Below are 11,024 nucleotides of genomic sequence, written 5' to 3'. Positions count from 1 at the left end.
CTGCATATTTAATCCAATTGAGTTGATATGGGGTATTGTAATAGACATTCAGGTCGAGAAGGATATTCAAACCAGAACTATCTGGATTTATGGATAGAGGCATTGTCGAAATTAACACCTTCGGTTTGTGTGAGCTCGACCAAACACATTGAAGAAGAAATTGACAAATGGTAGAATTCTGAGCACGTTTTCGATAGACTGGAATTAAACAGTTTAGTTATTAACTTGATTAGTGTTTCTGAAATTGACAGTTATTGAATAAAACTTAATGACTGTTGGTTTATAATTCAATGCTGACAATTACCAAGACAAAAACAATTACCATACATGAAAGAGGAAACAACTAGAGGTCATTATACAATTAATATACTTTAATTGTAGGAAATTGTATTATAGAGTGTGGAAGCTTTATGAGCATGTGTGTTGTTTTTCAGAATGTAAATGAAAATTTGTTTAACATGTATAAGGAAAGAAATAACACTAACTGTTTTGCAGATATGGCAAATGCATTAAGGAGAATTCAGTGATTAAATGTAGTTTTATCAAGAAAGATGTAAACAGGTAGTAACAGGACAAACCAAAGAGAAATATAGTAAATATATTAATGAAATAAAGTCATAATGACTTTACAAGGATACATTGCATCGAAAGAAACAAGGACTAAGCATAAAACATAAATATGCTCTCTATTGAAAGTAAAATAGTTTACTCAGATATAGAAATGTTAATTAGGTGGCATAGGCCTTCGGGGGATACCACTAAATAAAAAAACGCACCTAGAGTCCTATCTATACTAGTGTGGAAAAAAGTTGAATGTATATATAATAAAACAACTTTAACCTATAAATTATTGTGGCTGTATAATTCATTGTAATTTTAAGCCCTTCGGTAATATATGTATTAGATGTACTATAACGTTAAAATAAATTATAATATATAACATTTTTGCTTCAATATTTTATGTATATTAAAATTTTGTTATGTCTGAGCCAAAATGTAGTAAAGCTCGGATTCGTTACGGCAACATTGCGACGTTTTGACAGGTCTCCCGTGTCAATACTGTTTTGAATAGATCATGTATTTTGTGATGCCGATCTGACGGCTACTCCTGCTTGCTTGATTTAGTCGTATTTCGTATTATCGGAACTTATTTATCTCTAGCCCTTATTACACAAAAATTTTAGGTCTAAAAATAATTCCTTGATATATATATGGTTTAACCATGCCAAATTTCACGTCTCCATATGCCGCTGTTCTCTTAAAAAACGGAGGCAAAATTTTCGCTAAACTGGTTCATATACGGATAAAATATTATGTAATATTATAAAATTCTAATCTAGATATGTAGTGCGTAAATCTATATATTTGTTGCAATTAACATATTATCTGAAATAATAATAACATAGTAGCTAATTTAAATTTGTGATTATGTAAGGTAGGTGATAGAGTCTATTATTCTTCCATATTCAGGTTACTCAACACTGCGTAATAGGATAAGGACGAACGGAAAATCTAAAAATTACATAAAATATGTTTTTTATTTGAGTTCTAACGAAAATATTACTTACCGTAAGAAATGTTTGGACGGATAATTCAAAAAAATTTGCAGCATATAATTTAAGAGGATGTTGTGATCGTCTTATAAAGATAATAAGCTCTTTTTTAAAACTGATAGACAAATCAATCCAATGGCAATTATAAGCGGCATTTGGAATATTTTCGCTCTAAAACTCAAATTATAGGTACATTTTAATTGTAGTTGTAAATATTTCACCTTTCTTGTCATTTCAGTTGCAAACCAGCATGGCACAAATAACAAATTAGATATTGCCAACTGATAAACAACTAAGTAAAAAAACTCGAATGTTGTTGGTTCTGTCTAAAATTATAAACAAACTTTGCTATCAATAGTATAATATTTTGTTTATTTGTTACCAAGCTTAATAAAAATAAATCCATGCATAAAGCTATGGTACTTGCGAATATTTGTCCAAAGTAGATTTGACCAAAAACATTTTCTGTTGTCTGCAGAAATCTATAAATAATTAATGAAATACCAAATATCTAAATAAGGATGTATCGAATTATAAAGAAACAATAAAATATGAAGCTGTTATAAATCTATTATACTAATGATTATTACTATATTTAATGGTTCCATGTATTCAAAGATGTGTAGTTATTAAAGTATATTCACAATCGCAATTACATCAGATTGTATATCCAAAGGGGAACCTCGTTTATTGAAGTTCAACAAGTCAGGTTTTTCTGTTAGCAAGTAAGCGTAAAGGACTAGAATCCCGCTCAAGTTCCGTACAAAAAGATGGGAAGATGATGTGCTCATATATTTCTGTTTTCCTATGAAGAATATGACGGAAGATAATTAAACGAATTAGCTATTGGTTTATAGAATCTGTGAAATCTATGAACTAAAATTTACTATGAACTATATATTTACAGATGAGGTATATTCATAATTGTTTGTCTATTCAATTCCCTACAAATGAGCGACGACTTAGTTGATTAAATGTAACATATATATAATATATGGCCTTTAGTATAAAAAAATCCGGTACTTAAAATTTATCTTCTAAAGAAATTTTAAATGTTATTTAATAGAATATACTGATATTGTTGCTTGTTAGCATTCTTAAGAACAGCTGGATGATTATATGCAACTCTAGAATGATTTGTGGTACTGAAGAGTGATAAATAATGAATAGTAACAAATAAAAAACATGAAGTTGCGAATGAAACTATTTCCTCTTCAGTTGTTATTATTATCTCAATGTGCTTCTGCAGCTATTCTTCAGATATTACATGCAATGTTGTCAAAAAACACCATAGTGCGCGTTCCATGATTAGCGATTGCATATACTAAATAACTTAATTAATTTATTTATTATTTATGTACAGAAATACTAGAACTATAAAATTTAACATGTTACATTGTTTAATGCTTGTATACATTATTATTACGCATTTTAACCTACAGATATAACTGATCAAGATAAGTGCAAGCACCTAATAATTAAAACAGATTAGAGTCATATATTACATTTATGACATACAGACTACCAAGTATTATAACTTGTGAAATGTGAGAATAATTAAGCATCACTGTTATAGATTTATGTCAGCGTAACAGCAGTTTATTGAGAATATTAAATTAGATAAACAATAAAAATTTACTGCAAAATAGTAAAATAATGTTAATGCAATCAACAATGATCTTAGTTCGATTTTGATTATAGTCCATTATATTGATCACTAATATGCAACATCTTTATAGCACATTTATAGCAGATATATAAATAAGTGAAATAGTTTGGTGCATGTAAATCAAAACGTAATTTCTATGTACTGTTTTATCAATCGGGTACATGGCATACATTGGAAATATTAAAATTCCTTTTAAATGTGGAGATGTTAAACTAGAAATCACTGACAAAGTACTGATGATGAAGAGTGTTGTTTTTATTTCCCGAAATAACTCAAACTCTTCAACTTTCAATGTGTACTTTCATTAAAATTGTGGTTTTGTAGGATACCATTCTGAAAACATATTTATTTCGAGGGCGGGGTTGTTAGCCTTCACAATTTATTTTCATAAAAATTATAAAAAACTTTTTGGAAAATAAGCGTAGTAGTATTTCCCTTTATAAAAATCGAATGAATAAAATATATTCGAAAGTTTGCAAATTGAATAAATAGTTTAAAATAAAATTATTATTTTTAATATAAAATATAAAATAATAATAATAAAATTAATAATATAAAATAAATTATTAATTTTGTCTTAGTAGGAGGACTTTTTTACGAGCAGAAAAGTACTAAATTGTTACTAAATTATTAATATGCTTAATACTAAATAGTTAGTACCCTTAGTGGTCCTATGATCTGCCCAATGGACAACAAATATTTCTTATAACAATTGTTATATACATGACATTTGGATACTATACATCATGATTTGGACATTGGATGACAAGGCTATATCCTGCTCTAAAGTCCAAACCTGTCTATTAATCACATCAGATAGTAATAAACGAGTTGGTCTATATACTTCAGTGCTATCATTTATATTTATTGATCGACTAATTGGCAAGTACCTTGGAGTGCACTGTTTCAAGTAGTTAACATTAGCAATTTAAATTATATTTGTTATAGGTTCTAGAGGGATATTGTGCTTCATCACTTCAGAGATATATTACGCCATAATATGCGCAACACCTTGATATGGAACCTTGTCGCTTTTCATAGTATTAAATGGGCTTAACTTTAATTTGTATCCGGTATGCTAATACAGTTGGATTAAGACTAAGTTTTTATAATGGATGTCAAGATATTTAGGGTGCTTCAACTGGGGGCTTTCCTAATGTTTCCTCTTCCGTAATTACCTTGATTTTAACTAGTTTATCATGCAAATAAAGATATTAATTATAATATAGAGTGGGTATAATGTAAAATGTCTCCGTTAACAGACATACATCACACGAAAATAACATATGTTTCTATTATAGGTCAATCTTGCAACGTAGAATTCAAATATAGGTACATCTAGCATTAAAAAAAATCGTTTGGGTCTGAATGAAAATTTATGGGAGGGCCTCCAATATCGGAATACTGATAGAAACATGAAATTCCTTATCATATCCGGCCTAGTTAACCAAACTTAACAGTATAAGGGATTTTGTTTCACCTTTAAAACTAAAGGTTTTCTATATGCTATTCTAGCAGGATATGTGTTTCCTAATATTTTTTATTTATATATCTAACTGCTTTCTGTATTTTATTTGTTATTTTATCTATTTATCTATCGTAAATATGTGTATTTGATACAAATCAAATTAATTATTTATGTACATTAGGGGTACAAATTGAAACTCGCGATTTCCAAAAAATGGTATTATCGGGAAAGAGATCTCAAGATGGAAAACTAAAACGCAAATGCAAAGCATTTATATATAATCCTGATCATCGCAGTTGCGAACTAGATACTATCAAAATCAAAGTATGGTAGTTTTTAGCCACATAACCGTCATTTTCTGTGCTGAAATTCAGGTGAACCGCGTAAAAGACATACAGACATGAGAGTATTAGTAAAAGAACTTGCCGGGAATGATTCTATCAGACTAAAAGGAGTTATTTTCGTCTTAAAGATAAATAATGTCCTATTAGATAAGGATGTTTTCCAACTTCATTAAAAACGTGCCCACTCATTGGAAGTTCAACAAACAATTTTCTATCAATCAATACCTTTGAGAAAAGTTTTAAAAAAAGCTATGAATGAAAAACAACTATGAAGTTAAAAAAACAGCTTAAAGCCGAACGATATCGAATGGAGTTTCTTCACATGTCGACAAATGCTCCAACAGCAGAATGGAACTTCATGCTTCCTAGAGATAAAATGTTGACTTATTACGGCAACCTCAGATAGTCAGTCAATCAGATTTATTACGGCAAATAATGTATTGAATTCAACGTGAAAATTTAATGTTTTTTACTTTATTTTAATATTACGCACAATTAAAAATGTTCAGCCTTACTTTGAGGAGCACTGGAACATCATCAGTAATCTTCCCTGACCAGCCAAATTGCTAGACCTCAACATAACTGAACTGCTATTGGAAGTTTTATATCAGAGAGTGAGGAATATATTTCATCTCCTTCATCATTCAAACAATTTACAGTCATTTTAGTACAGGAATGGGACAAAAGTCCGTAGAAAATTATTTGGAATATATTCCATGAAGAATTACAGTTGTATTAAAAGTAAATGAGGCTTAAAACCTTATCAATAAATAAATATTATATATAGGCCAGGACGTTATTTTGTGCATCCACAGGACACAATATCCTTCTAATTGTTTAACCAATTGTTTCCGTCTAGACGCATTCCGTCATATCTGCACTCAAGAGGTTTTCATTTCGTACGTGTGCTACGACAACAAGGAATTAGGAATATAATATACTTTTTTCGTGTTGAAATGGGTACTTTAACATTCTTGGTCGTATAGCATAAACTATATTCATTATTTAATAATTGGTAAATTAACCACATATTTTATTACATTTATAACATGTTTGTTTTATATAACAGTTATTTTTATAATATATATATATATATATATATATATATATATATATATATATATATATATATATATATATATATAATATTAAAGTTCATTATTATATTAAGTGCACACGTAAGTTTTTATTTACAAAAGGTGTATTAACTATTATTAACGCAAATCGGATCAAATCGTAACTATATTAATGCTAAAATATTATAACTTATTTAGAAATAATTTGTATCATTTCGTTGAAGTGTAAACAATACATTCTCAGTGTTACAATACAATAAACTCTTGGTAGTTTAATTTTGTCAATCGATACTTTTACTTTTCTCTTACTCTAAAATAGTATACATTTATTTATCTTATTTAAAGAAGTATCTGTCACGGCTTGTTGATCAACTGAGAAGGAAGTTGCTTTTCATAGCCAATTAAATAAAAAATAGTAAATTAAAATTAGTAATAAATACGTTTAATATAGCGCTTCTCGTTGTTAAGATTAATTTTGTCTATAAATATCAACACCCCCTAATTTTTTTCAATTACAATAGTATTTAAGAATCGCCAAAAACCTCGATTTTACAGAATTTCACGTTGTTATCAGTATCCAGAAAATACTAACTAAAACGTGTGTCCATTTCTCACTCATCGTTGACTTTATTTTATCCGTGAACTTTTCAACATCTCTCCCAATTTTTCACATACTAACAGAGAATGTTATACATGGACTGAAAAGTCCCGGGCTTACCAAAGAAAACGCGTTTTTCTTGTTCAGAATTGGCTTTAAGCATCAACGTAATCTCCATCAAGAGCCCAACAATCATTCCAGCACCGCTCTAACATTTTAATGCCACTTTTAGAACAATTTATGTTTGGTTTGGCTTGTTATCTTAAGGTCTGCGAAGAGTCTGTAGTCGCTGGGAACCAAAACTGACCAATACGGTGGATCTGGAAGCAATTCGAAGTTCGATTCATGTAGTTTTGCCATTGTTTTGATTGAATTGTGACTGGGTGCGTTGTCATGATGAAACAAAATAATCTTCTTTGATTTCTCAAAGTCAAATGCTCATGCAATATTAAACCAACCCGTTATTTTGATATCTTTTTGGATTTTTTTATGTTGTCAGGTATTACTAACTTATTTCACAATGACGTCCACTGTGTTCTGCATCATCGGTATCTCTACGAGCATGTTTGAAGTCAGCAAACCAACCTTTTTTGTTGTTTCTGATGGAGCGGAGTCCTTGTAACACTATCCAAGACATTACTTTGCTTGAACGGTATTTTTTCCCAACAAGAAGCAGTGTGAAATTAAAACACGAAAATCATGCATTGTTTTGGAAATAACGACGGTAGTATCACTCTTAGCACAATAGCTTACAAACTTGTGAGTAGTATACCATAAAATTTTAACAGCTTTCTTTTGAAGGTTAGTGCGATGCTGTATAAAAGTGGATGACTTTTAGCTTTGTTGTTAAGGAGCACTTAATATATATTTCTGAAGTATTTAAATAAAAATTATATTCTGTATGTGCTTAGTAGCATGCCAATACCCTGTGAAGTCCATCAGTTGTATGCAAATCAGATCTTTATTGAATTTAGGTCTTAGATCTGAACTTTAAAACTGATATGAAGGAAAAAATAATATCTAGGTAGTTAGTTAGTTAAAAACTACTAGTAGTAGTTATGACTAGCTATATCTGTATCATGTGCTTTTGAATTAAATATGTATTTTTCTTTTCATGTTATAACAATATTAAGCAATAATAATTCATAATGAATTTTTAATCTTACTTGGAGGGTCTTTTATTTATATCCCCCAAACTGTATTGATTTTAGCCCAATATAATTCAGATATTCTCTATAAATTAAGGAATTCGGGACAGATAATTCGGATGAATCATGGTATGCTATATCCAGAAGGTACCTGTCTGTATATTTGCGTTTCTTGTAATTTCGATATTCTAGTTGAGCATTCACCTTTGGTTTAACTAAAACGTCTAAGAAAGGAATCTTGTAATTATTCTTGGTTTACATAATGATATTTAAAGATTGATATTTGGTGAACTAAGAACTGACCAAGATACCTAAGATTTTTTCATTTTATAAATTCGAATTGAAATCCCAGAAGAGTTAAGAAAAATATTAATGCTTGTAATAAAAATAATTTTGAAATAATATTTATATATTTTAAATATTATTAAACTTACTCAATAATAGTGTAATGATGATTTATACAGTCAACAAAGTCTTTCTTAATTTCCTTTTCTGTTCCATATTCTCCAACATTTTCTAATCTTTGACAAAGTAGATCGCACTGTAAGCCTATAAATGTGCATAAACCTGCTACTATGACATCCACGTAAATATTGATGCTTGATATATAATATATAGCTATTGCTTGATGTATGTATACTATTTGATAATTAGGTGTTCGAGATTCGTTGAAAGGATACCATGCTTGTATAGGTAAACCTTGTTCTCTTTCATAGAACAACGGTATGAGTAACAGTGATGTTACCGAAATGTAACTGACCACAATAAGAGCAGTTTTAATTTTCCAGAAAAAAGCAAATGTATTATTTACCAGTTGTTCCTCTATTAACTTTATCGGTCTGAATAATTTTTGATCTAAATCTAAAATCAGTTTTTTGAACTCTGCTCTATTTTTGAACAGCAGCACTGATTTCAATTGGCCCATAAGACAAATGAAAACTACATAACCGATAGCTGCCAATGTTTTAATGCTGGTTGTATTCTTGAACCAGAAAATAATCATCAAGCAATTAAAAATGCAGATGAAAACTCCATTCATTATAATATAATAAGTTTTGTATACCCATGATGGAGTGGCTTTGAGTTGAATCCAACCTCCAAATAACAGGAGAGTTCTTAAATCAGTATAGAAATATGATCTATAGGTAGGAAACATTTTTCTAAATAGTATTTTAAAAATCAAAGCCGTTTTTATACTGTCTCGATATGTTTTTAAATAGCAACGTTATAATTACATTTGCAATTCCGTTAGGCTAATGCTAGAAACCGAATAAGAGTCTATTATATAATTGAAACAGTCAAGCAAAGCTAACAGTATTATCAGTTAATAGTTTTAACTTTTTAAGCTAGGCCTCAATGTTATCCTATTTTTATTATAAGATTATTTTTTAAATCTCGTCTTTAAAAACTTTACAGCTAAATATTTTACCTGTTTATGTGAATATTTAAGAAAATTACAGAGCAAAAACTATCATATTCTAATTAATTATGACAGTGTTATTAATTATTAATTTTTTATAATCAGTAATTACTGTTTTATATCGTAACTGTTATTAACTAGTATCATGACATCAATGACTCTTTGATAAAAATCAAGTATTATTCTTAGTATTAATCTAAGCAACTGTTAAACAACGTAATATAACTGATATATCGATAGTTTAATAAATACTATTATTGAGTTACTCATAATATATATACGATCATAATTAAAAGGCACAAAATTGCATTAACCCCATAAAACACTTGGAACCTTAGAACCTTATGGTGATGTTACTTCATCCTATTCAAATTGGCAGTATTAATTTGAACAATTTACCAATTTCAGTGTCTGTTTTGATATCAGCGCCAAAGAGCAACCTGGAGGGCTATTTATTGGACGAAAGCCCATATTAAACTTTAGAGCTAAAGAGCTTTTAAATAGCTTAGCCGTTTATAAATCAACTATTTTCTGATATCTATATTGGGTGGGAAACATCCAAAAGCAAGGAAAATGGCTACCATATGGAGTGACTGTAAATGCTATTTTGAAGCGCTTTGGAATAACTGTTTCATTGCTTGCCACGTAAACAAAGAGGACACTTTTGTTTGTTTGTAACTGGCGATGAAAAGTAGTTCTGATACAACATTCAGTTACATTATATAATATATTCAGATATACATACAACATTATTGCATTACAATGCTTGATTACATGTTCCAGGAATTTTCAAGGATACATTTACTAAACTTCACATATATAGCTTGTCACTTATTCAGATAGATGCCGCATGACTTGCCTGTTCACGCAGTTTATGCAGAAATACTGAAGAAGTGCAAAAATTGATCAATGATAGGACCGACACAAGCTAACATCGTTACTTCAATACAGAGTCGCCATTTTGCACAGAATATTGGAAAAGGGTGTTTTACGATTTATTTTTATTATTGTAAAACATTTTGATTAGTATACATTTTTTCGTTGATTAGTATACGTTAACAATTTTTCTCAATAAATGCATTTTTTGAATTGAAAAATTATCATTTATATAAGCGTTATTATTACATATGTTTTTTAAGCATAAAACAGTTTTATATTGTTTATAGGTAAACAAAACTAACAGAATACATTTGTAAATAAAATGGTCAACTTCGTAAGTAACACCTGGATGTTATACTATTTGGGAAACTGCGGTCCCTAGGCGTTATAGGCGATTCGCTCTGTCCTGCTTAAATTCAATTTTCTGCAACTCCTGTTATCGGTTTAGTGAGTTGGAGTGTGGTATTTTCCAATTACGCTTATTATACTGTGGTATCTAGTTTAATAACCTTTTATTCATCTATTACCTCTCATTTTGACTACGTTGATAGTTTCCATTTTTTATGTTCTGTCCTGTCTAAATTATAAATCGCAATTAATTCTGCAGTATAGTTCGCACATCTGAAATATATTAATTATGTATTATTTAATCTGTACTAAAAAGTATGTTTACTTAAATTTACGAACCATGTAGTTTGCAGTTCTTTTGATTTAGTAAACATTTAAATTCAACGTAAAGCCAATAAAACACTTTCCGAAGGAAACTTTAAATCTGCTAATGTTATTATAATAAAAATAATGCTGAAACCCAACCATAAGATGATGATTTAGAAGAACCATAACGACTATATCATGATAAATTGTCATGG

At 29.4% G+C, this 11,024-nt stretch overlaps 1 protein-coding gene across 1 annotated transcript; it reads right to left on the bottom strand.

The window, feature by feature from the left end:
* Positions 1-1,343: 1,343 nt before the first annotated feature.
* LOC143199003 (odorant receptor 46a) lies at positions 1,344-9,006 on the bottom strand. Its single transcript, XM_076408713.1, has 5 exons — positions 8,291-9,006; positions 1,936-2,035; positions 1,775-1,879; positions 1,569-1,724; positions 1,344-1,512 (listed from the first exon to the last, which is right to left on the bottom strand). Exons 1-5 carry the CDS (start codon positions 8,893-8,895, stop codon positions 1,453-1,455), a joined length of 1,026 nt encoding a protein of 341 aa, XP_076264828.1. The 5' UTR covers positions 8,896-9,006; the 3' UTR covers positions 1,344-1,452.
* Positions 9,007-11,024: the final 2,018 nt, after the last annotated feature.

This window comes from Rhynchophorus ferrugineus, unplaced genomic scaffold (assembly GCF_030347505.1).
Source record: "Rhynchophorus ferrugineus isolate W39M unplaced genomic scaffold, kcgeb_rfMv2 rfM6, whole genome shotgun sequence".
In the NCBI taxonomy this organism is placed as follows: domain Eukaryota; kingdom Metazoa; phylum Arthropoda; class Insecta; order Coleoptera; family Curculionidae; genus Rhynchophorus; species Rhynchophorus ferrugineus.
The sequence above is the reverse complement of the archived record's forward strand: the minus strand, read 5'-3'. Positions and strand labels throughout refer to the sequence as shown.